The 27,536-nt window shown below is 44.3% G+C and overlaps 1 protein-coding gene across 1 annotated transcript in view; it reads right to left on the reverse strand.

Annotated features, from left to right (window-relative positions):
* The window catches only part of plg (plasminogen), a 120,147-nt gene that overhangs the window by 81,842 nt on the left and 10,769 nt on the right, over positions 1 to 27,536 (reverse strand). The window contains exons 4-7 of the mRNA XM_067989230.1: positions 19,142 to 19,256; positions 14,037 to 14,176; positions 12,352 to 12,472; positions 6,243 to 6,361 (exon numbers count right to left, since the gene is read on the reverse strand). Coding sequence (XP_067845331.1) covers positions 6,243 to 6,361; positions 12,352 to 12,472; positions 14,037 to 14,176; positions 19,142 to 19,256 — 495 coding nt within the window. The remainder of the gene's footprint in view (positions 1 to 6,242; positions 6,362 to 12,351; positions 12,473 to 14,036; positions 14,177 to 19,141; positions 19,257 to 27,536) is intronic.

The following is a 27,536-nucleotide window of genomic DNA, read 5'->3' on the forward strand; positions in this document are numbered from 1 at the left end:
GTAGAGGAATTTCATAAGGGGAAAGACCCCTCAGCTCTCTGGGCTTGAATAGTGTCATTGGGTAGTGCAGTAATTTTGGGTATGATGGAATGAAATCATGGAATGATACAGTACAGAAGGAGGCTGTTCAGCCCCTCATGTCTGAAAATTAATCCCACTCCCCTGCACTTACCCCATAGCCCTGAAAAATGTTCCCCTTCCAGTATTTATCCAATTCCCTTTTGAAAGTTACTATTGAATCTGCTTCCACCACCCTTTCAGGCAGTGCATTCCAGATCATAACAACTTGCAGTGTAAAAAAATTTCTCCTCATCTCACCTCCGATCCTTTCGCCAAAAATCTTAAATTTGTGACCTCTGGATACCGATCCTTCTGCCACTGGAAACATTTCCTGCTTGTTTACTCTCTCAAAACCATTCATGATTTGAACACCTCAATTAAATCTCCCCTTCTCTGCTAAGGAGAACAATCCCAGCTTCTCAAGTCGCTCCACGTAACTGAAATCCTGCTTCCCTGGTACAATTCTAGTAAATCTCCTCTGCACCTTCTCTAAGGCCTTGACACCATTCCTAAAGTTTGGTACCCGGAATTGGACACAATACTCCAACTGGGGCCTATCCAGTGTTTTATAAAGGTTTAGCATAACTTTCTTGCTTTTGTACTCTTATGCCTCTGTTTATAAAGTCAAGGATCCCGTATGCTTTTTTAACAGCCTTCTCAATTTGTCCTGCCACCTTCAAAGATTTGTGTATGTAAACCCTAGGTCTCTCTGTTCCTGCACCCCCTTTAAAATTGTACCATTTAGTTTATATTGCCTCTCCTCATTCTTCCTATCAAAATGCTTCACTTCATACTTCTCTGCATTAAATTTCATCTGCCATATGTCTGCCCATATCACCAATCTATCTATGACCTCCTGAAGTCTGTTACTATCTTCCTCACTGTTTACTACATTTCCAAGTTTTGTGTCATCTGCAAACTTTGCTATTGTGCCCTTTATACACAAGTCATTAATATGTATCAAAAACAGCAGTGGTCCTAACACTGACCCCTGGGGAACACCACAGTATACTTCCCTCCAGTCTGAAAAACAACCGTTCACCACTACTCTCTGCTTTCTGTCCCTTAGCCAATTTCATATCCACGCTGCCACTGTCCCTTTAATTCCATGAGCTTGAATTTTGCTAACAAGTCTATTATGTGGTACCTTATCAAATGCCTTTTGAAAGTCCATATACACAACATCAACCGCACTACCGTCATCAACCCTCTCCGTTACTTCATCAAAGAACTCAATCAAGTTAGTCAAACACGATTTGCCTTCAACAAATCCGTGCTGGCTTTTATTTATTAACCCATATTTTTCCAAGTGACAATTAATTTTTGTCTTGGATTATTGTTTCTAAAAGTTTTTCTACCAACGACATGAGGCTGACTGGCCTGTAGTTGCGGAGTTTTCCCTCTCCTTTTTGTGTACTGCTTGTCCCATGGACAGGATGAAACAGAAGCTTGCTTTTGGCTTTGAACGCCAAGCACTTCCCTACTGAGAACAGAGGAAAGTCTGAGGACCAGTACATCCCCTAGCAACCATAGCAGAGCAATCTGAGCAAAGGCTCATGGGCAGGTTGTCTATCTGTTGACTTTAAGTGGGAAGTGACATGGTGCAGAGAGGGGAACAATCACAAAAGTGGGCCAACAGAATAAATCATGATTTCCTCGCTGATCTTAGCAGGGGCAAGCGGTAGGTCACTTCAGTTGGCATTGCTTCCCTGGGCCAGAGAGGTGAAAATTGGCTGAGGCTCCTGCTCCTCATCTCCAACTAATGACCCCTGCTGTGGGTGTTGGGCTAGGACAGTGCCTGGCATGGCTGTGATGCCCTTTCCTCACTGCAGTTGAATAGCTGCGGACACTCACTGTCGAGGGGCATTTGTGAATAAGGCCTCGTGGATGAGGTACCAGTGGGATAGTATCCCAGCAAAAGGTCAACATCTTTGGAAGAGTAAAGGAGGGGAGAAAGCTGGTGATCCTGAATGCAAGTCTCATCCTTGGCTCAGTGGTAGTGCTCTCACCTCTGAGTCAGAAGGTTGTGGGTTTACAGTCTGACTCCAGAGACTTCAGCACATAATCCAGGCTGACACAAAGTGCAGTACTGAGGGAGGGCTGCACTGTTAGATGTGATGTTAAACCAAGACAAAGTTCTGGCTGACATTCATCCTTCAATCAACACCACTGACACAGATTAACTGCTCATTCATCTTATCCGTGGTTTGTGGGATCTTGAATGCAATTTGCCTGTGTAATAAGTGTCTGAACTACAAAAGTAATTTATTACCTGTGAAGTGCTTTGGGACATCTGTAGGACAAGAAATGCACCACATAGTTGCTCTTTTTCTCTTTATTTATTTATTTGTATTTATATATGTATTTATTTCTCGTATCTGATTTCCCTAGCTATGTAATAGAAGGTAAAGGATAGAGCAATAATGGTAACTAGCACAGCTTGGAATCACAATGTGGAAAATCTACAGAAGATTCCTTTAAATAATAATTATCTTGTAAAGGGAGCAAAGTCACTGAGAATAGGTTACACATTTTGAAGTGTTGATTAAATCTGGAATAGCTTTAAATTCTATCTAGTTTATTAAAGCAGTCACATATATAGAATTACAGTAGCTTACTGTGATATGAAAATGTGGTTAAATAAGTAGGTTTAATAAAGAAAGCGTACAGAACTAGAAGAGTTGAAATATAAAACAGACTGAATTAAATAAATTCAGAAATCTTCAAAATTGGCCTGATTTGGATTCTAATACACTACACCTTGAAGTCTCCTACAGATATATTAGCCACTGGATTATCATTCCTTACTTTTAGAATATCATATTAGTAGCAACAAATGGCAAAAAAAAACTGCAGATGCTGGAAATCTAAAACAAAAACAGAAATTGCTGGAAATGTTCAGCAGGTCAGGCAGCATCGGTGGGGAGGACAGAGTAGTCAATGTTTCAGGTATTAGTACCTTCGTCAGAACAGATGAAACTTTAACTTTGTTCTCTCTGCAGATGCTGACTGACCTCCTGAGTGTTTCCAGCGTGTTCTGTTCTTGTTTCCTATTAGAAGTGTCAGATCCAAAAAAGAGCTTGTAGCTTTTATGTTTTGAGGTTCTGATGATGGCAGATGGAAGACAGTGATTTGTTTTATTTTGGTTGTGGTCAGCGTTCCTCATTTGTGAAGTCACTAAAGGAGGAGCTCGGAATGTCACAGGAAGGGCTAGTTCTACCCCTGCTCCCAGACTGCATTAGAATCATAGAATCATAGAAGTTTACAACATGGAAACAGGCCCTTCGGCCCAACATGTCCATGTCGCCCAGTTTATAACACTAAGCTAGTCCCTTACGCAACTAGCTTTGTATCATCAGCAAACTCTGACACATTACACACAGTCCCTTCATCTAAGCCATTAATATAGATTGTAAATAGCTGAGGCCGAAGCACTGTTCCTTGAACCACCCTTCCAGTTACAGCCTGCCAACCTGAGAATGACCCAATTATTCCTGCTCTCTCTTTTCTGCGCGTTACCCTATCCTCTATCCATGTTAATGTAACACCTTTTGTACAATACACAGTGATGAGGCAATGAGTCTGTTTACAGATATGCCATATTTAGAATTGTGTGGGAATTCATAGAATTATTTCCTCTTCAAATGAAATTCTTAAGGGTCTTAGGAGTAAAGACTTTTTTTATAATAAAAATTGGAGAATTGAGTGCTCCTCAAGGTGAGCGATCTTTCTTTTTAAATCATGAGATCAGGGCATCATTGGCAAGGCTGGCATTGATTGCCCATCCCCAGTATCCCTAGGAAGGTGGTGGTGGGTCTTCATAGAATCACAGAAAATTTACGGCACAGAAGGAAGCCATTCGGCCCATCATGTCCCCATTGGCCGAAAATGAGTCACCCAGTCTAATCCCACTTACCAGCACTTGGTCTGTAGCCTTGTAGATCACGGCACTTCAGGTGCACATCAGGTACTTTTTAAATGAGTTGAGGGTTTCTGCCTCTACCACCCTTTCAGGCAGTGAGTTCCAGTCCCCCACCACCCTCTGGGTGAAAAAAAAATTCCTCAGCTCACCTCTAATCCTTCTACCAGTCACCAGAACTGTACACAGTACTCAAGCTGTGGCCTAACCAGTGTTTTATACTGTTCCAGCATAACCTCCCTGCACTTATATTCTATGCCTTGGCTAATAAAGGAAAGTATTCCATTTGCCTTCTTAACCACCTTATCTACCTGTCCTGCTACCTTCAGGGATCTGTGGACATGCACTCCAAGGTCCCTCACTTCCTCTACACTTCTCAGTATCCTCCCATTTATTGTGTATTCCCTTGCCTTGTCTGCCCTTCCCAAATGCATTACCTCACACTTCTCTGGATTGAATTTCATTTGCCACTTTTCTGCCTACCTGACCCATCCATTGATATCTTCCTGCAGTTTACAGCTTTCCTCCTCCTCATCAACCACACGGCCAATTTTTGTATCATCTGCAAACTTCTTAATCATGCCCCCTACTTTTAAGTCCAATCATTAGTATATATCACAGAAAGCAAGGGACCTAGTACTGAGCCCTGTGGAACCCCACTGGAAACAGCCTTCCAATCACAAAAGCACCCGTTGACCATTACCCTTTGCTTCCTGCCACTGAGCCAATTCTGGATCCAACATGCCACTTTCCCTTGGATCCCATGGGCTTGTGCTTTTTTGACCAGTCTGCCATGTTGGTCCTTGTCAAAAGCCTTGCTAAAATCCATGTAGACTACATCAAACACACTACCCTCATCGACCCTCCTTGGTACCTCCTCAAAAAATTCAATCAAGTTTGTCAGACACCTTCCCTTAACAAATCCATGTTGACTGTCCTTGATTACTCCGTGCCTTTCTAAATGACGGTTTATCCTGTCCCTCAGAATTGATTCCAATAATTTGCCCACCACTGAGGCTAGACTGACTGGCCTGTAATTACTCAGTCTATCCCTCGGTCCCTTTTTAAACAATGGTACAATGTTAGGAGTCCTCCAATCCTCCAGCACCATGCCTGTATCCAGTGAGGATACAGGAACTGCTGTGAATAGTGGTTTGATATAACTGAGTGGTTTGCTAGGTCATTTTAGAGCGCAGTTAAGAGTTATCCACATAGGTGTGGGTCTGGAGTCACATGTAGGCCAGACTAGGTAAGATGGTAGGTTTCCCTCCCTAAAGGACATTTGTGAATCAGTTGGGTTTTTCCGACAATCCGACAGCTTCATAGTATCGTTTTCTGATACCAGATTCCTGATTTTTTTTTAAAACTAAATTTAAATTCTCAAACTGCCATGGGGGAGATTTGAACTCTCATTCTTCTGGGTTATTAATCCAGGCCTACTGGAATACTAGTCCAGTAACATAACCACTACACCTACCATACCCAATAAGTTAGGGAATGCTAGCATCAAGCATGCTCTGGTCAAATGCATAACAGACAGATGCAGAATAAAGGTCCCTCTACTCTGCCCCTGCCCCAACAGCACCACAGCCTCCACCTCAGAAGATTGCCCCCTACTGCACCAATGTGTCCTTTTCCGTTTCCCACCCATCCAGATTTGTGGCTTCCTCAACCAAAGCTTGCTGACTGGTGCCAAATGGTGGGCAGTTTTATGCTACTAGTGCTCATTAGTCAGAGTTGAGACTGCTGAGATTATTTTCATGTAAATAAAGAAAGACTTGCATTTATATAGCGCCTTTCACATCCTCAGGACATCCCAAAGCCTTTTACAGCCAATGAAGCACTTTTTGAAATGTAGTCACCCTTGGAATGTAGGAAACACGGCAGCCAATTTGCACACAGCAAGTTTCCACAAACAGCAATGTGATAATGACCAGCTAATTGGTTGAGGGATAAATATTTGCCAGGACACCAGGGAGAACCTCCCCTGCTCTTCTTCGAAATATTGCCATGGGATCCTTTACATCCACCTGAGATGGCCTCAGTTTAACGTCTCATCCGAAAGACAGCATCTCCAACAGTGCAGCACTTCCCTCAGTACTGCACTGAATGTAGGACATTTGGGGCCAACAGATAAGGGAGACTTTCACCCATCAGTCTGGGTTGGATTAAACTCCAGGTCCTAGAGGTGAAACGGCAGTGTGCTAACTCGCTATACAACCCAGACCCTAAAGGACGCACATAAAGAAATGGAGAAACTTACCACACCGTGGAACATCGCAGAGTGCCCATCGCTTTTCTTTGTCACTTGTGAAACACCACGGCCTGGGTTCTCCATCTGGATTCCGACAGTAGTTCTCCTCGAGGTATTTATCTGGAAAACTGAAGGTCCTTATTTTTACTTGTGGAGAAAAAACTTTGATATTGAACAGTGATGTGTCTGTGAGGCTTGCACGGTATGATAAGGGTATTGCTATTTACAGAAACGTGTCTATTTACAAGTACTGCTAAGGGACAACAACTTGCATTTATATAGCACCTTTAACATAGTAAAACATCCCATGGTGCTTCACAGGAGCATTATCAGACAAAATATGGCACCGAGACACATAACAAAATATTAGAACAAGTGGTTCAAAGAGGTAGGGTTTAAGGAGCGTCTTAAAGGGGGAGAGAGAGGTTTAGGGAGGGTAATTCCAGAACTTAGGGCCTAGTTTTCAGAACTTAGTTGAAGGCACGGCTGCCAATGGTGGGGCGATAAAAATCGGGGATGTGCAAGAGGCCAGAATTGGAGGAGCGCAGAGATCTCGGAAGGTTGTAGGACTCAAGAAGGTTAGAGATGGGGAGGGCGATGTCATGGAGAGATTTGAATGCAAGGATAAGAATTTTAAAAAGCAATGAAACACTATCAACACCAGCAGTGTAAGATGAAACCCTGTATCTGTATATATACACACGATGAGCCAGTTTGCAAATTCCGCTTTGCTTTTGAGTAAAGTCCTAGCACAATAGTATTTCTGGCCGTTAAGAACTAATTGAGTAAAAAGTCAGCAGGGGAGGAATACTTCTTTAACTTGAAGCACTCCCCCTTTCCAAGGGTGGGTATCTGGTCATAAATTCACATTTTTTCCCCTCTAATTTGCAACCTTGAAATGCAAATATGGCGAGGGCAGTGTAAAAGTAGAGCACAGTTAATTAGAATGATGCTGTTATTGGGGTGGGACTAACCTCAGTTCTTTTTGACAGGTTTAGTCAGTCAGGATAAGCCCATCCCCCCCTCCAGCATTTCATCTGGTGCCATTTTGAATTGTAAGAGGGATCTCGTTCATATTGCTGTAGCAAGGCCCTGTCTCAAGCCTGCTCCCTCCTGCTCCGTTTGCTGCAGTAGCCCTGCTCCACTCCCACTGCTGCCACAATGGTCTCCAGAAGCATCCAGTCCCACCCCGGCACAGCCTTGGCCCTAGCAAATCTCTTGCTTCTTAAGGAATGTGATTCCTTTTCACCCTGCAGCTCCTCCATGAAGAAGCTGAGCAGGAGAGCGAGGTAAGAAATAGGAAGGAGAAAGAGAAGAGGGAAAAACAAAGAGGGGAGGGATGGAGAGGAAACAGAGAGCCAGAAGAGAAAGGAACCTGAACGAACAAGAAAAGGAGGGGAAAATGGAAGTTAACTTCCGTCTGCAGAGTCGGACCACTGGAATTTTGACCCCTAAAAAAGAGGAAATGGTTGCTAGGCCCAAGAAGCTCCTCACTTTTTGATACATCGAGTTACATTGAGTTACATCAAGTCTACAGCACAGAAACAGGCCGGGCGGCTCAACAGGTCTATGCTGGCGTTTATGCTCCACACCAGCCTCCTCCCTCCCTACTTCATCTACCCCTGTCAGCATACCCTTCTATTCCTTTCTCCCTCGTGTTTATCTAGCTTCCCCTTAAATGCATCTATGTTATTTGCCTCAACTACTCCTTGTGGTAGCGAGTTCCACATTCTTACCACTCTCTGGGTAAAGAAGTTTCTCCTGAATTCTTTATTGATTTATTAGTGACTATCTTAAATTGACAACCTCTAGTTTTGGACTCCCCCACAAGTTCTCCACATCTACTCTATCAAACCCTTTCATTATCTTAAAGACTTCTATTAGGTCACCCCTCAGTCTTCTCTTTTCTAGCCTGTTCAGTCGTTCCTGATAAGTATATCCTCTCAGTTCTGGTATCATCCTTGTGAACCTTTTTTGCACCTTCTCCAATGCCTCTATATCCTTTTTATAATATGGAGACCAGAACTGTGCACAGTACTCCAAGTGTGGTCTAACCAAGGTTCTATACAAGATCAACATAACTTCTCTGCTTTTCAATTCTATCCCTCTGGAAATGAACCCCAGAGCTTGGTTTGCCTTATTAACCTGCATTGTTACTTATAGTGATTTGTGGATCTGTACCCTGAGAATCCTTTGCCCCTCAATACCATTTAGACTCTTATTATCCAAACAATCCTTATTCTCCCTACCAAAATGCACCACCTCACGCTGATCTATATTAAAATTCATTTGCCAGTTAAACGCCCATTCTGCAAGTTGATTAATGTCTTCTTGTATTTAACACTTGTTCTATCTCCCCTTTTAAATATAGGAATCACATTAGCTGTCTGAATACTTTACTATTTCTTTTTATATTTCTTGATAATTTAATTTTGTTGTTTCTCTTTACTTTCCTAATTGTTATTTTGACATCCTTCCTAACCTCTTCATATTCCCTTTTGTCATCCTCTCTTTTATTTTCTATGTACTTAGAGTATGTATTTTTTTGAGTTTCAAATTTACCCTTATCAACCTCATCTATCCACATTCTCACCATACTCTTCAATCCATTCTCTCTCACCTGTCACATTACCAATGATCAAACAGCAATCAATTAGCAGACTCGGACTCCATGGGCTCGATTTTCCAGTGAAGTAGTGGGTGCATTGGGGGCGGGAGGATTCCGAAAATCAGGGACATCCTGTTCGGGCTCGGAGTCCAGCAATTAAAGCTAATGGATGATCATTTACATAGTTGTTGAGCTAGTTTAAGTACTTGAGGTACTTAATTTTCTCCACATTTTGGCAGGGATGCGATTTTGAAGCATCCTCAGCAAGTTTCCCGTGGTGTGGGAAACACTCCATGTTGCAACAGGCGTGTTTCAGCCAGCAGCCAGTGGGAGATTCAAATGCTTATTTGACAGATGAGGAGAAATGGTCACTTATTGCAGCAGGGCACTCTGTTATTTCAGACAAAGTTTTGGCTGCAAGATCTTTGTGTTTGCCCTGAAAATTCTTTCTTTCCACTCAAAATACTGCTGTTCAAACATATTTAACTACTTTGCGGACCCTCTCAAACTCACACCGTCAGGATGTGGGGCACCATGGCTGCATTCACCACTACATCCGAGGACGAGCAACGTCACCCACCTCACCAGGCATGGCATCCACCTCCGCCACGTGGAGCTACACAACACGGTGCTGCACCACAGGCACCTGCACAAGAGCACTGAGGGCAACAACAGAGAGGGGCGCTGCTTGAGGAGGCCCCATCCACAAGTGCCACCCACGTTGAAGAGGAGGCGGAGGAGGAGGAGGAGGAGGAGTAGCAGGAGCAGGAGCAACCCATGGGCAGAGCAGCGGCTCACCTGGCTGCTCCTGAGGCCAGGGAGTCACTGATATGTGACCGGTTCTCCTAACATCAGACAGTGTGAAGAGTCCAGTCCGCACACCACCTGGATAGAGCAGTGCCCACACCAGCAACCCCCACTCCCTGCACAAAACAGACCTGCAACTGTACACCCACTGTAGAGTGACCCAATGGGTGCATCAAGTGTCGCCGTTCATGGTGAACCTCATGTAAGGACCCTATTACAGAAGCCAGTCAAGAATGGCCAAGATGTGGCAGTAGTGGTGACAATAATAATATTTAATATGAGTTTAACAAAAAGCGAATATAAATTACAAAACATAACCAACCGTCAAACACCCTTGTGCATACCCTTCGTGCTTATCAAAACCTTCGCCTTTCTCTTCCGACTACTTCTACGTGGTGCATTCCCTGTGGCTGCAGCAGAGGTAGTGGCAGGTTGCTCTTGTTCATGCCCCGGCCGATTAGATGCTTTGGGCCCACGCCCTCTGGGTTTCGGTGCCCATGAGGGCTCCTCCAAAGACTGCTCCACCTGCACCTGCGCAGGGGCAGGCTCGGCCACCTGGAGAGGAGACAGCATTGCGAGTACTGGTTGAGAGGGGGGCAACGGGTGAGACATGGGAGCGCCTTGAGTGGCGTCCCCACTTCCATGTCCCCTTTTGCCATCATCCCTCCCCTGGGCCAGGCCCACACCACTCCTACCACTCTGCTGGACAACAATTTGGAGGACATGTATGAAGCCCCTTGTAAGGCCAGTGCTAGTGTATCTGCCTGCCTGTTTAACGCAGCAGAATGTTGTTCACTGCAAGTCCAAACGGCCGTTGTCAGGCCCTGAATGGACTCATTTGTGAGCCATGCTTGAAGCTCAATGGAGGCTAGCCTTCTCTCCATCACAGACATTCCCGTACTTACCCGTGACAGTATCTCAGAGAGTTGCTCCCGTCCCTGTGACACTATCTCAGAGATGCCCTCATGTCCCTGTGACACTATCTCAGAGATGCCCTCACATCCCTGTGACAGTATCTCAGAGATGCCCTCACGTGCCTGTGACAGTATCTCAGAGATTCCCTACCGTACCTGTGCCACCATTCCACTCATGCAGGAGTTGGACTCCTCCATCCTCTGCACTGTTGTGGAGAGTGCGCGTGGCACCTGTTCCAGCACCTCGCAAATTTGCTGCTGCCCCTCGATCATTCTCCTTTTAAAGGATGGCCCCCAGGGTTCAGCATCTGCGTCCAGCTGAGCAGAGCCTGGAGAGGAGTGCTCCCACCGACGTGGACTCTCCACAGCTCCCCTGCCACCAGTGTCTGCTCGTGCTCACGTGTATGTGGCAACTCACCAGATGCCAACCCAACTAACTGTGGACTGGGACCCACCGAGGTGTGTGTATCTGCGCTGGTGGATGGCTCGCTCAGATGTGACGGTGCACACTCAGAGGCTGGCAGGTCCTCTGAGGAATCACCCTCTGCCGTCACAGCAGTCGCTGAAGGCCCTGTAAGAGAACAGAAGGCAATATTAAGCATGATCACAGTTGTGTCATGTTGCAATGAGCATACTGAGGTGCTGAAGATGGCGGGGTATGTTAACATCAATTCATATTGTGTGTGCTGAATGTTAAAGTTCTGTCACCAGACGTTTGTCGGGTGCCAGTCTCGGCGTCCCCGACGGACAGGCACTCGAGGGTGTGGCTGAGCTCCTGCACCTCCTGCTCCACGTCTGTGAGGATGACGATTTGTTGCGGCCCCCCTCCGGTCCTCGCCCTCTCCCGTGCATTCTGAGCTCTCTTCTATAAGGGGAGAAAGTACAGACACGTGAGTGAGTGATGGTGACATGGCCAACCAATGAATGCATTGGTTTGGGTGCGGCTGACCGTGAAAGAGATGCATCAGAGGGTGAGTATGAGACAGAGCCATGACGTTGTATGAGGATTGGGTTGAGTGGTAGTGGTGGGGTGAGTAATGGGGAGGTGAGGAAGTGCTGAGGAAGTGCAGGTAAGTTGAGGATGAGGTTTGAGTGGGTGTGAGGAGTGATGTGATAGAATGGTGTTGGCAGTGCAGAATGAGTTGGTGGGTGGGGGCGGATGATGTGGAAGATGGAGTGTAGGAGAATGAGGAAGTGTACTCACTTTGGCTGACCTAGTTAGATCATTGAAGCTCTTCCTGCACTGGATCCAGGTGCGGGATTTGTTGCTGCTGCTGGTGACCTCCTCTGCCACTTTGAGCCAGGCCTTCTTGGTGGCAGAGACAGGCCACTTCCTCCTGTCCAGCGGGTAAAACACATCCCTCCTCCTCCTCACCCCATCCAGTAGCACCTGGAGTGAGGCATCATTAAATCTGGGAGCAGCCTTTCCCCTCTGCTGCTCCATTGTTCTGTGTGGGTTTTGCTCCAGGAGTTGGAGGACTGCCCCTTTAAATAGAGCTCCTCCAGCTGACAGCCTGTGATGCGGGTGCGCAGTCCGCCCACTGCGCAGCTTTAGGACGGCAAACCCGGAAGACACGTTAAGTGGCACCAATTGACTCGCAATGGCGTGGGAAATGGACATTTTTTATTGGGCATCTGTGCTAATATCGGGGCCCATATTTCGACAATTATTTATGTCCTTTGTTCAGACTGAAGTAAGGCGATTTACTCAAAACGATGATACAAAATAACTAGAGAACAAGAAGAGGAAGTACAGATGCTGGAGTATCTGCCGTATTCTCTTACTTACAAGACTGGGTTGTATCCATGAAGGTGAGGCTTTTGTGAATCCCAGCGCTGACACATGACGCCGTCCTCCGTATGGGAAATTTTCCCACGATAGTTCTCACCGCTGCAGTACATGCACTCCTCTGTAATCAAAATGTAAACAGGGCACATGGCACTACAGTTATTGCCGCAACAAGAGAGCAAAGCTGTGCAAAAATCTGGCAGAATCGGGTGAACCAAATACTTGTTTGATCTGTGGGTTCGGATTAAACCAATGCCATTGTCAGGAGAACAAAATGACCAGATTTTGCCAAGGGAAAAATCTGTCCAAAGTTCTCAGTGACCTTTCACCCTGTTAACACAGTGCCTGTCTGTCTATCACGGACTTGGCTGAACCTCACTGCAATAAAGGGATTAAAGAGGTATGTTCTTACGCAGGAACGTCGGAACATAGGAACAGGAGTAGGCCATTCAGCCCCTTGACCCTGTTCTGCCATTCAATTAGTTCATAGCTGATCTGTAGCTCGACTCCATTTACCTGCCTTGGTTCCACATCACTTACTTAACACAAATCTGTCAATCTCAGTTTTGAAAATGTCAATTGACCCAGCATCCACAGCTTTTTGGGGAAGAGAGTTCCAGATTTCCAATACCCTTTAGTGTACCCTGACATCACCCCTCAATGGCCGAGCTCTAATTTTAAGGTTATGCCCCCTTGTTCTGTTTGGCAAACCAAGAGTCACTTTTATTACCATAACATCAAGAACAAGAGCTGGAACAAGTCCATGTCAAAGTAATTTATGTCACTTTTCACAAACAAATGGCGGGGGGGGGGAGAAAAAGATTTGCCAAACACTTTTTCACAGAGATGATGTCTATTTAAAAATGTCAATTTTGACTAAGTGGTGTGAAAGGCTGTCAAGCCTTGCCTATTGGAAGTGGCATTCAGTCACTCTGGTTTAAAAATGTAATCCACGTTGAGGCAAATTACTCCAGAAAAAAAAGCACAGTTGTGTTTGCTTTCATAGGATTGCAATCCATCTCACTCCTGTTGATCATAAATATCCCTCCTAACGTTCCCTCAGTGGTGACGGTCCTGGTGAAAAGTGTTGTAGGGTGAATTCCCTGCTCCCAGCTGCCAGAGGATGTGCTACAGTGTTGGAGGCCAACCTGTGACTCACACTTCCTGCCAGCACCGCTCCCAAGTCGGAGTGTGGGATCAATGTAATTACATATACACAACCTTTCATGGTCTTCCTCACCTACCAGCTCTCCTGTACTGAGGACATAACTGGTAAAACTGTACTGCTCTTCTAATATTGTCTTTTGGATGAGACATTAAACCGAGGCTCCATTTGCCCTCTCTGGTGGGCTTAAAAGATCCCATGGCACTATTTCAAAGAAGAGCAGGGGAGTTCTTCCTGGTGTCTATGCCAATATTTATTCCTCAACCAACATCACTGAAACAGATTATCTGGTCATTTATCTCATTGCTGTTTGTGGGATCTTGCTGTGCGCAAATTGGCTGCCGCGTTTCCTACATTATAACAGTGACTACACTTCAAAACTACTTCATTGGCTGTGAAGCACTTTGCGACGTCCTGAGGTCGTGAAAGGCGTTATATAAATGCAAGTCTTTCTTTCTTTCTTTAGCCACGGCTGAGCCTTCAGTCTTTAATACAACTATTGTGCTCCACACGACCATACCTTCACAATCTGGTATGGGACAGTATTCCCATCGTTTTGTTTCATCTTGAGTGTAGCACCAGGGCCCTGAGGTATCGTTGTCAGGATTTCTGCAATAGTTTGCTTCCAGGTCAGCATGTGGGCTATTTTTTGGGGTGTATCTATTCAAAAAAATAACAGTGTTAATTCATTATAAACAGGGCCACTTTCAGAACACTAATGTTCGTTTGAAGACTACATATATTGGTAATAGACTAATGGAGTATTGAAACCTTGAACAGAAAGAAAGAAAGAACTTGCGCATTTATATAGTGCCTGTCACAATCGCAGGATGTCCCAAAACACTTTGCAGGTAATGAAGTACTTTTTGAAGTGTAGTCACTGCGGTAATGTAGGAAAAGCAGCAGCAAATTTATGCACATTAAGGTCCGGCAAACAGCAATGAAATAAATGACCAGATAATCTGTTTTAGGTGTTAGTTACGAGGTAAATGTTGGACAGGACAATGGAAGAACTTTCCTCCTTGTCTTTGAATAGCGCTATGGGATCTTTTAAGTCCACCTGAGAGGGGAGATAGATCCTTAATTTAGTCATCTGAAAGACGGTACCTCTGACAGTGCAGCACTCCCTCAGTACTGCACTGAAATGTTGGCCTAGATTTTGTTCTCAAGTCTCTGGAGTGGGGCTTGAACCCACAGCCTTCTGACTCAGAGGCAAGAGTGCGACCCACTGAGCTAGGGCTGATTCTTGCTGTGCAATATTAGGGTAAAAATGTCCCCATGAAATTAATTCATCCCACTATATTAATAGAGGTGTTAACCTGCTGGCTTTGATTGCACTGAGCACCCTTACCTTAACATTGCACAGTATGATTTCACCCCATTAGTTTAACATTTTTCTCACAAGTATGACAGCACTGCAGGGAGCATTTGGATTTATCAACACTTCCAGTTAGGAGTCGGCTTTGGAGGGTCTGAAATTCCGAATCCCTGAGGCTGAAGTACAAATGCTGAAGCAGTGGGATGGAAACCAAAATGGTAGCAGCTCTTACCCATGATTCCAACTACTCCATCAGGACATTAACTCATTTGACCTGTACGGAGGATCATGGGTAATGATTGCCAGCACTTTGACTTTTGAGTCATGGCGTGTATATATATGTATAAAGAAAAGTTCAAGCTCCCTGTTAGACTGAAAGGGATTTGAAGGGGGTGGGGGGGAGGGGTCAGCTGCCATTACACCACCTCCCCCCAGTGATATTTCCTGCTTCAGTTGTATCAAAGGATTGGGCACAAGAATCATCAGAAACTAAAAACCCCCACCAATGGCTCGATTTTAAAATTCTCATCCTCATGTTCTATTCTCTCTGTAGCCTTGCCCTTCCCTATCTCTGTAACCTCCTCTAACCCTACAATCCTCCTCCAACTCTGCGTTCCTCCAACTCTGGCCTCTCGTGCATCCGCCACTTCCTTCACCCCACCATTGGCCTTCAGCCATCTAGGTCCTAAGCTCTGGAATTCCCTCCCTAAACCTCTCCATCTCTCTCTCCTCCTTTCAGACTCGGTGGCAAAGTAGATAGTGCCCATTTTACACTTTCGTCCAAAGTTTAAACTACTTCCCCCCACCCTGTAACTCACTGCTATGTAGGAAATGATATCAACAACTTCAGAATTTTCTTTAATCCCCACTTAGCTCTTTTGCCATGATCCCATCCACTTGCTCACTACCCACCGTTCCTATATCACGACGGTGGGGAACCCTGTATCAGGATACGGGACATGGCAGCAAAGCTTTAGGAGAATTATATCCACAGTGTAAAGGTGCTTTTAAAGCCAACCCATGGTCAAACCAGGCCACATTTGGATATTCACACATCTGGGTCAGTTTGGATTCAGAGTTTGGTGGGGAGCCCTTTGTAGCACTTCTAGGGCACATGTTTTTTAGATAACCAATTGTTGCCACACTCTAGTGTGATACATTATAGAAGACTTCTCACTGGTCTTCAACCTTTCTGCCTCCATTGCAACCATCCTTATGTGGCTCAGTGGTAGCACTCTTGCCTTTATCAGAAGGTCATGGGTCCAAGCCCCACTCCAGAGACTTGAGTCTGTCCTCTCCAGTGAACATAAGAGATCCCATCGCACTATTTGAAGAAAAGCAGGGGAGTTTCTCTTGGGTTTTCTGGATAGTATATATCCCTCAAAGAACATCACTGAAACAGATTATCTGGTCATTTATCTCATTGCTGTTTGTGGGACCTTGCTGTGTGCAAATTGACTACTGTGTTTCCTACATTACAACAGTGACTACATTTCAAAAGTACTTCAGGCTATGAAGTGCTTTGGGACATCCTGAGGTCGTGAAAGGTGCTATATAAATGCAAGTTTGTTCTTTCTATCTCTTTAACTAGTGCTGTACATTCCCTGTTATGACAATAGTGCCATGTTGATGGCATCATAATACTTTTAAAGTAGCGACTGTGACAATTCTTTCTACAGTGACTGGCAATAAATTTATCAACATATTCCATGTTTCCCCCCCTTGTAAACATTCACTTTAGCTCCATTGCTCACTCAATGAAGTAAGTATTTGGGGCCAAAACTGGTTTGTGAATTCTGTATTTCTTGCCGCTCTGCGAATTGTTATCCTAGGGGGTCAACTGTGTTTACGGGAAGACATAGAATCATACAGCACAGAAGGAGGCCATTCAGCCCATCGTGCTGTGCCGGCTCTTTGAAAGACCAATCCAATTAGTCCCACTCCCTGCTTTGTCCCCCATAGCCCTGCAAATGTTTCCTTTTCAAGTCTATATTCAATTCCCTTTTGAAAGTTACTATTGAATTTGCTTTCACCACCCTTTCAGGTAGTGCTTTCCAGATCAAAGCAACTCAATGCATAAAAAAAATTCTCCTCATCTTCCCTCTGGTTCTTTTGTCAATTACCTTAAATCTGTGTCCTCTAGTTAACGACTCTCCTGCCAGTGGAAATAGTTTCTCCTTATTCACTCTATAAGAACCCTTCATAATTTTCAACACCTCTATTAAATCTCCCCTTAACCTTCTTTGCTCTAAGGAGAACAATCCCAGTTTCTCCAGTCTCTCCAAGTAACTGAAGTCCCTCATCCCTGGTACCATTCTGGTAAATTCCCTTTGCACCCTCTCCAAGGCTTTGGCATCCTTCCTAAAGTGTCACAATTGGAAGTGAGAGACAGTTTACCTTAGAATCATGAGGAATAGCAATGTGCCATTTTTATTTAGTTTATGATTACTAAGCAATAATTTCCAACTTCTATGTAGGAGGAAAGAATAATGTTTCCATTCATATTTTTAAAAATGTATATTTAATGGCAGGCAATAATAAAAATGTCGCAATTTTTAATGCTGATTTTGAATTAAATTATTATGTGGGACTGGGGTTGTAGTGGCAGTGCTGTGCCACTAGTGAGTGGCATTTCACTGAATATTTACCTTGCCAAAGAAAAGGGGCCTAACTGGGCCTCTTAGTTTCTGTCATTGTATTTTCTGTTTATATAATAGGTGCTCTTTAAAATAGGCTTGAATCATTTTTAATTTAGTTTATTATAAGCAAGTGAATTAAAATTATTTTATTTTTGACAACACAATCCCCTTCGAGGGCTTCAGATAGTTTATATATAACAGAACAATAGAGAGCCAGCAGTGATCAACAGGGGTTCTGATAAGATTTTAAATTTAAAACTGTTATTCAAACACTGAGATTAGATTACAGCACAGCGCCATTATAGGGCAGAAGTTGTTCTTAGAATAGTTTCTACAAAATTCAAGCTTTATTCCTGTTTTGGTCCATTTTTGTGCTGGTATGGTAAGAACTCTCTCTGGAAATTTGTACAAAATTCCCAGAGTTTGTAGAAATTGGCCTTAAATCTGTACGGGTTTTGTGCTGGGAAGTTTGTGAAGTCTGTATAAATCTATCACTTCTATACAATTCGCATCACACTGTGCTTTCTTCGTGCAGTATAAAATTGGGGGAGACACAACTCCCTTCATTGTTTGTGAAGCTATCTGGGACAGGTGGTCTTGTACCAGTAAGAATCTGTAGTTAAAACTCTCACTGCAAAACCTCACATTAAAATAAAACTGTGAAACCATTTACATTGTAATAACCAAACACTGACCATCTCCTCAGCTATTTTCAATCATTGAAAATCACATTGGTCCCTGAGTAACATTCCTTGCTTGTGTTAGACTATTCCTGCGTGAAGCTTTGCTTTGCCCCAAGTTTGTGACAGTGAAAGCAGCCAGTGATAACACTGTTTCCCATTAACATCGCCATGAAAGTAGAACTAATATTTAATACAGCAAAAGTGCCATACAAAAAACAATGTGATTGACATGGTTCAAGATTCAGATCCCTTGCAAGAGATTTAACTTAAGAAGGTTAGTTCTGTGCCACAACAACAACTTGCATTTATATAGTGCCTTTAATGTAGTAAAACATCCCAAGGCGCTTCACAGGAGTGTTATCAAACAAAATTTGAAACTGAGCCACATAAGGAGATATTAGGACAGATGACCAAAAGCTTGGTCAAAGAGGTAGGTTTTACGAAGCGTCTTAAAGGAGGAGAGAGAGGAGTACACAGACTAGGCCTCAACTTGAGTTGGTAGACAAAGCCAAAAACCAAATGTCCTCCAATTTGGGTATTTGGTCCCTAATTCTCATGAGTCGTGGCTGGTTTAGAGGTGTGTCGTAATTAACACAAAAAAAATGATTAATATTTGGGGTGTCATCACTACGAATTTATCAAGAAACAATCTACTGTTGAGTGCAAGCAAGTTCTATGAGTTTTATAAAGTCCTTTCGTTTGGCCACCTTAAGCTCTTTTAACCTAATCCATTGGCTGTGGTCTGTTAGTACATTGTCCTGATTTTAAAACTTTTGCAGTAGTTTACACATTGTGAGAAATGAGGTTAAATCTAACAAGAAGCCCTGGTGGTCAACAAGTTAAATAAAGTACAAGTCCCTCACATACACAGCCGAAAAATCAGACAGAATCTGAATCAAGTACATTTATCATTCACTTGCTATATATATTTTTCCTACAAGAGAAGTTACGACATTTTTGACTAAGTAGAAGATTAAAGACAAACTTTGGTTTGTGTGGGAAGGTGCTGCTCCATCTTTGACAGTTTTTTCCTGAAACTGTTTTTGCCATTGTTCCTCTGTAACTGACTCCATTGCCTGACTTACATTCCAAAAGAAAAGCTAAGGGAGAAGAAAGTAAACATGTCAGTGAATTTTGTAGCTGTTAAATAACGTTACACAATAGAAATAAAGCAGCAATATCGACCTGGCGCAGTTGGGGCCTTTGCTTTCTCCACCGTCCTTTCGCTCCTTCCCCTTCAGCATTCCTGCCCTCCATTCCTGGAGCTGGATAGCTCATGCCTGGTGCCCGACTAATGGGGCCTTTCTCCAGGCGGGAGCATCGCAGCTGAACCCGTTCCTGACTTCGCCGATGCGCGCACAGTTTTCTGTCAGCAGTGATGGACTTTTCCTTTCCTTAACCTGGGAATAGAGAGACTAATTCGAACACTCCCAATTGCCACTCGGGCTGCAATTAATTAACTCGGCGAAGACTGGGGAGCGGACCTGGTCTGTAATAATAAACAATTTACTAATATACGAGAAATGATGGACAAGAAAAGACCAGCTGGTCCATCTAGCCTGTCCCACATAATTGTGATGTCCTGTGCATCCCACTGTAGTTTAACTCCATTTTGGGTATTTGGTCCCTAATTCTCACGAGTCGTGTCTGTAATGGGCTGGTTTAGAGGTACGTCTTAATGTGCCGTAGTTCATGCTAAAAAAAAAGATTAATGTTTGGGGTGTCATTAATCAAGAAACAATCTGAAGTTGAATGCAGGCATGTTGTATCATTTTTATAAGGCTATGTAATCTCCTGGGAGAGGCAAAAAAAAGGACAAAATCGCAGGCCAAATTAGGGGGGAAAAAATGGAAAATTCCTCTCTGACCCCCTCCCAACCCCCCTTAGGCGATCAATCCTAGTCCAGGAGATCACTGTGTGCTGATTTACATTACAGTATACCTAGCTCTTGTACGAGATGATCTCCGACCAAGCCAAAAACAGGTCCTGCTCTCGCTAGTGTTACAAATTCTGGTTGGAGGTTTTACTGGTGGTTTCATTACATGGCCTCCCGCCGACCCGCCCTTTTTCACCCATCTCCGATAGTTTTTCTAACTAATAAACAAAAGTGATCAAAGACATTTTTTTAAAAAGCACCCCATTTTTTATTGCCCTTGTGATTTTTCTCCTGAGTCCGGGGAGATTAATCTTTAAGTCCGAGACACTCCAGGACAATCCTGGAGAGTTGGCAACCCTAGCTGTCGCTTGAAGGAATTCAGTGAATCAGAATTCACCGCACAAGCCGATCACCTGTTCCACAGGTCTACCATTCTCTGGGGAAAGAAGAACTGCCAAACATCCAACCTAGATCTGCCTTTACATAACATGTAAGTGTGACTCCTGGTCCTCACTAACTTATCCAGTTGAAATAATTGTTCCACATAAACACAATCTAGTTCCTGTTTTATGGAATAATATTTCAAATAGATTTAATTTCGCCCTCCCCAACCTACTCTTTGTCGATTAAATTAAAATTCCTCATTCTATGGCCACTCACGCCATTCTCTGGCTCAGACAGCAGGCCTCTTACTTGCTCCCTGGCCTCTGTTGATGACACTCTTGGCTCCACCACTGAAAGATGTGCAAATGTAACATGGGATGGGCCCATTCTCCAGTTTCCTTCCTTGTGGTCAAGTGTCTGGCTTTTGCAGGACAGTACAGAAGAGATGAGCAATTCTTCATGCAATTTGCATCCTATTGCTGACATGGTGCTGTACACCCAGCCCTTGGCACAAAATCATACTCCATGCCAGGTAGAACAACACCCTTTACGGCGTGAGGAATACAAAAGTGCAAAAATATTAGGCTACGGGAACTTTAACAGCAGAAACTGGAGGGAATGGAAGCTAAAATCCAATGGGAGTTAAACTGCAAGCGGCCATTTTAACTCAGACATGAATACATGTTACTCAGGGTCCTATGATGTCGTTTGGAACCCGATGCAATTTTAACAGCCTACTGAGTACAGCGTCTGCTCAGTAAAACCTGGCGGACACTCAGCAGAGGCCACTTCAGGTAAGATTAAAACTTATCTTCATGAAGGTCAGCAGGAAGGGGAGTGCTCCTTTGACCCCACACGTCGAAAGTTTGGGCTGCCTCTGTTCTGGGTTTCCCCTACCCCCTTCTACCCCATGGAAACCCGGCGACTTTCCTGGCGGCTCAGAGGCGGCTCGATCTCTGCGGGCCGCAAGCCGATCGAGCTGCCTCTGGGCACCTGTTTAGGACAGGCAGCTGACCAGTGGGATGTTAACAAGACCAGGCCGTTAAAATAGACTGGGACGGGCCTGCACCCAGCACCCCCCCCCACCCACCACCATCACTGCAGCTTCGAGGTATCTGACCAGGAGTTAAAATTCCCCCTTATGGTTCAGTAATGAGGGAATTCCTAACTGACCATTAAATAGAGATGCACTGCAGCAACTCGCCAAGGCTTCTTCGACAGCACCTCCCAAACCCACGACTTCTACCACCTAGAAGGACATGGGCAGCAGGTACATGGGAACAACACCACCTGCATGTTCCCCTCCAAGTCACACACCATCCCAACTTGGAAATATAGGTCAAAATCCTGGAACTCCCTTCCTAACAGCACTGTGGGGGAACCTTTACCACACAGACTGCAGCAGTTCAAGGAGAAGGCGGCTCACCACCACCTTCTCAAAGGCAATTGGGGATGGGCAATAAATGCCGGCCTTGTCAGCAACGCCCATATCCCCAGAAGTAATTTTAAAAATAGATTCACCGAACACAATCACAAATGATTGCAACCTCCACAGAGGTCATGTTAAGTGCATTTAGTCATATCCTAGCAAGCTCTGACATCTAACTGACTATAAAGAGCTTGACTCTCAATGAACTGTATCATTGGAAGCTAGTGCATAGTGGGATATGTGGATATAGTGGAACATTACTGTTGCAACGGGTACTTTCAACACCAGGGGCTTGCTTATTTTGGATTTTGGGAGACTGACATCCGTGCGTCAGTTCCCCATGTTTATGTCGCTAAACCTGACCTCCTTATTCCAGTGCCCGAACCACAGACCAACCAAGAAAAAAAAATCCTCCTCCTCAATAATGATCCCACCAAAAGTTATTTAAACATTGTCCTGCCTGGTAAGGATGTGGTTTTGACTTCCTCATGGAGGCCTGACATTATAGGCCTCTGGAGAAGCAGGCAGCTGATGGTTTCTGTCAATGAGAACTCGCTGGATCTGGTATCCTAGTGGGGTCCATGTGCCAATCCAGAGCAATCGGTGATTAGAATATGGCAATGGCCCAGGACACAGAGCAGAATAAAATTAACTGCAAACGTATACGAAAAACCATCTCGAGTAAGAGTTGCTATGGGAGAAGCGCCTGGCAGCCTCTCACGTGTCAAGGAGTGCCAGTGCCCTACACCATCGGGATGCTGTCACTGTCTCACCAGGCGATGGCACTGAGCCTGTTTCCATACAGCCCCCTCCTGAGCCTGCATACGAGGGAGCTTCAGACATGGGCCTGGCCTCCCCTTGACACTGCACGAGAGAGGCTGCCAGGTGCTGGACTCTATGGAGCAGTTGCTTGACTGACACAAGGGTCATCTCAGGCCTCTGAGTGTCCAGGGGAACCAGCCCAGCCACTTATTGCTCAACCACAGGGAGCACCTGGTAGAAGAGCAAAGTAGGAGCTCTAGCAAGTAAGGTAACTGCTGGCAAAAAGGGTGGACACAGTGTCGAGACAGGGTGAATGGACGTTTTGGCACATTTCGGTGAATGTCATAATGCAAAGGAAACACGGCTTCACCACACAGAATTCAGAGTTCATTTCAGAGTTGGAGAACAGCGGGGGAAATGGAGACTGTAGTCTTATGAAGGAAACAGGCAGAAGTCTTTGACAGTGAAGGATTCTGTGTGAGAGGAGGGGATCAGGTGGGTGTGAAATGCCTTTATTTGGTGTGTTAACTTTTATTCATTGAAAGCACTGGGCTGGAAGTTGTATCCTCCTTTCTCTGGTTGCTGGATGTCCTGATTCATGTCCTCCCCTTCCCGTGCACCCTCCTCATGCAGTGGGAGTGGAGATCCTTATGCCCCGACCTTTATCAGCCCCATCAACCTCCGTGAGCAGCAAGTTTTCTTCATTGCAATCTTATGTAGTATGCAGCAAGCAACAGCGATTCTGGAACGTCTCCCTGCGCTCTATTAAAGGGCTTCACCAGATTTACCCAGGCACCTAAAGCAAGACTTCAGAATGTCTATGGTTTGCCCTATCGCACTTCTTGTAGTGCCATGGGCTATATTCAAACTGTTCTCCCCATCTCTCTGCAGAAACCTTACTGGAGTTATAAGCAATGGTTGTCGGGGATAGCTCAGATCACCAATCGACCATCCTGATACAAGACATTGGTCCTGGGGAGAGGGATAAAACCGACAATTACAGGCCAGTCAGCCTAACGTCAGTGGTGGGAAAACTTTTAGAGACAACAATCCGGGACAAAATTAATTGGCACTTGGAAAAGTATGGGCAAATAAATGAAAGTCAGCACGGATTTGTTAAAGGAAATTCATGTTTATATAGAATTACATAGAATGTACAGCACAGAAACAGGCCATTCAGCCCAACAGGTCCATGCCGGTGCTTATGCTCCGTACCAGCCTCCTCCCTCCCTACTTCATCTAACCCTACAGCATATCCTTCTCTTCCTTTCTCCCTCACGTGTTTATCTAGCTTCCCCTTAAATGCATCTATGCTAGTCGCCTCAACTACTCCTTGTGGTTGCGTGTTCCACATTCTCAACAATCTCCGGGTAAAGAAGTTTCTCCTGAATTCCTTATTGGATTTATTAGTGACTATCTTGTATTTATGGCCCTAGTTCTGGTCTCCTCCGCAAGTGGAAACATCTTCTCCATTTCTACCCTTTTAAAAACCCATTCATAATTTTAAAGACCTCTATCAGGTCACCCCTCAGTCTTCTCTTTTCTAGAGAAAAGCGTCTTCAATCTTTCCTGATTGGAATAACCTCTCAGTTCTGGTATCATCCTAGTGAATCTTTTTTGCACCTTCTCCAGTGCCTCTATATCCTTTTTATAATATGGAAATCAGAACTGATCACAGTACTCCAAGTGTGGTCTAACCAAGGTTCTATACAAGTTTAACATAACTTCTCTGGCTTTTCAATTCTATCCCTCTAGGAATGAACCCCAGAGCTTGGTTTGCTTCTTTATGGCCTTATTAACCTGCGTCGCTTTAGTGATTTGTGTACCTGTACCCCCAGATCCCTCTGCTCCTCAACCTCATTTAGACTCTTATTATCCAAGCAGTATGTGGCCTCCTTATTCTTCCTACCAAAATGTAATACGTCTCACTTCTCTATATTGAAATTCATTTGTCAATTACACACCCATTCTACAAGTTTATTAATATCTTCCTGTATTTTGTCACAGCCCTCCTCGGTATTAACTATAACCCCAATTTGGTGTCATCCGCAAATTTTGAGCTTTTACTTCCGATTCCCGAGTCCAAATCGTTTATGAAAATGGTGAACAACAATGGTCCCAGCACCGATCCTTGTGGAACTGCAGGCACTGCGAGGCATCAGGGCACTTTGATCAAGGAGGCAGTCACACCCCTTAAACTAAATACTGTAGAATTAGCACGTGGTCAGGGACAGGAGGGTGTGACTGCGAGTGAGGCAGGTACGGGGATCCAGGAGGTAGCATTGCAGGAGCCTCAGCCTCTGCACTTGTTCCAATTGATACAAGGTTCTTGCAGCCCTTGTGGACGAGTGCAGGGACTGCAGGGAGGATGAGCAAACTGGCCACGGCACCATGGTTCAGGGGGCCATTCAAGTGGGGGGAGTAAAAAGGAATGTGGTTGTAGTAGGCGACAGTATAGTTAGAGGGATAGACACTGTTCTCTGCAGCCAAGAGCGAGAGTCCCGAAGGCTGTGTTGCCTACCCGGTGCCAGGGTTAAGGACATCTCCTCAGGGCTGGAGAGAAACTTGGAGTGGGAGGGGGACGAATCAGTTGTCGTGGTCCACATAGGTACCAACGACATAGGTAGGACTAAGAAAGAGGTTCTGCTGAGGGAGTTTGAGCAGCTAGGGCTAAATTAAAAAGCAGAACCACAAAGGTGATAATCTCCGGATTATTACCTGAGTCACGAGCAAATTGGCACAGGGTAAATCAGATCAGGCAGATGAATGCGTGGCTCAAAGATTGGCGTGGGAGAAGTGGGTTTTGATTCATGGGGCACTGGCATCAGTACTGGGGAAAGAGGGAGCTGTTCCGTTGGGACGGGCTTCACCTGAACCATGCTGGGACCAGTGTTCTGGCAAACTGAATAACTAGGGTGGTAGAGAAGGCTTTAAATTAAATAGAGGGGGGGAGGGCCCAGGTGGGGCGAAGTTTAGATTGATAAAGAGAAAAGACAAGGAAGTAGTACAGGAAAGTGATGGGGGTAATGATAAACAGAGTGTGTCAGGAAGGGACAGAGCATACAAACATAAGAGTGCACTAGCAAATGAGGCCGGGATAGGAAAGAATGGTAAAAAGACAAAATTAAAGGTTCTTCATCTGAATGCGCGCAGCATTCGTAATAAGATAGATGAATTGACGGCATAAATAGAAACAAATGAGTATGACCTCCTGGCCATTACAGAGACGTGGTTGCAAGGTGACCAAGGTTGGGAGCTAAATATTCAGGGTTGTTTAACATTTCAGAAGGATAGGAAAAAAGGTAAAGGTGGTGGGGTAGCTCTGTTAATTGGTATAATGGTGAGAAATGATCTTGGCTCAGAAGATCAAGATGTCTAATCAATTTGGGTGGAGGTAAGAAATAGCAAGGGAAAGAAATCACTGGTGGGAGTAGTATAGAGGCCCCCTAACAGTAGCTACACTGTAGGGCAAAATATAAATCAGGAAATGAGGGGGGCTTGTAAAAAAGGTAATGCAATAATCATGGGCGATTTTAACTTTCACATAGATTGGACAAATCAAATTGGCAAAATTAGCCCTGAGGAGGAGTTCATAGAGTGTATTAGGGACTGTTTCTTAGACCAATACGTCGGGGAACCAACCAGGGAACAGGCCATTTTGGATCTGGTAATGGGTAACGAAACAGGATGAATTAATTATCTCAAAGTAAAGGATCCCTTGGGAAGCAGTGATCATAACATGATAGAATTTCACATCCAGTTTGAGAGCGAGGATCTTGGGTCTGAAATACTGTACGAAACTTAAATATAAAGGAATGAGGGCGGAATTGGCTAAGGTGGACTGGGTAAACAGATTAGATGGTATGATGGTGGATAAGCAGTGGCAAACATTTAAAAAGATATTTTATGACTCACAACAAAAACATATCCCTGTGAGGAGGAAAGACTCCACAAAAAGGGTGAACCAATCATGGCTAATAAGGAAGTCAAGGATGGTATCAGGTTAAAAGAAAAAGCATACAACATGGCAAAGATTACTGGTAAGCCTGAAGATTGGGAAAACTTTAAAAACCAGCAAAGGATGGCTAAAAGAATAATAAAGTGGAAGAAAATAAATTATGAGAGTAAACTAGCAAGAAATATAAAAACTGACAGTAAAAGCTTCTACAAGTATATAAAAAGGAAGAGGGTAGCTAAAGTAAACATTGGTCCCTTAGAGGATGAGACTGGGGAAATAATAATGGCAAACAAGGAAATGGCAGAGGAATTGAACAGATATTTTGTATCTGTCTTCACAGTAGAAGACACTAATAACATACCAATAATAGTAGAAAATCAAGGGGCGAAGGGGAGGGAGGAACTAAAGACAATCACTATCACTAGACAAAAAGTACTAGGTAAACTAATGGGTCTAAAGGCTGACAAGTCCCCTGGACCTGATGGCTTGCATCCGAGGGTCTTAAAGGAAGTGGCTACAGAGATAGTGGATGCATTGGTTGTAATCTTCCAGAATTCAGTAGATTCTGGAAAGCTCCCAGCGGATTAGAAAACTGCAAACATAACACCCCTATTCAAGAAGGGAGTGAGACAGAAAGCAGGTAACTATATTCCAGTTAGCCTAACATCTGTCATTGGGAAAATGCTAGCATCCATTATTAAGGAAGTAGTAGCAGGACATTTGGAGACTCATAATACAATCAAGGAGAGTCAACATGGTTTTATGAAAGGGAAATCATATCTGACAAATTGATTAGAGTTCTTTGAGGAAGTAACGGGCAGGGTGGATAAAGGGGAACCAATGGATGCAGTATATTTGGATTTCCAAAAGGCATTTGATAAGGTGCCACATAAAAGGTTACTGCACAAGATAAGAGCTCATGGTGTTGGGGGTAATATACTGGCATGGATAGAGGATTGGCTAACTAACAG

This window comes from Heptranchias perlo, chromosome 8 (genome assembly GCF_035084215.1).
Source record: "Heptranchias perlo isolate sHepPer1 chromosome 8, sHepPer1.hap1, whole genome shotgun sequence".
Classification (NCBI taxonomy): domain Eukaryota; kingdom Metazoa; phylum Chordata; class Chondrichthyes; order Hexanchiformes; family Hexanchidae; genus Heptranchias; species Heptranchias perlo.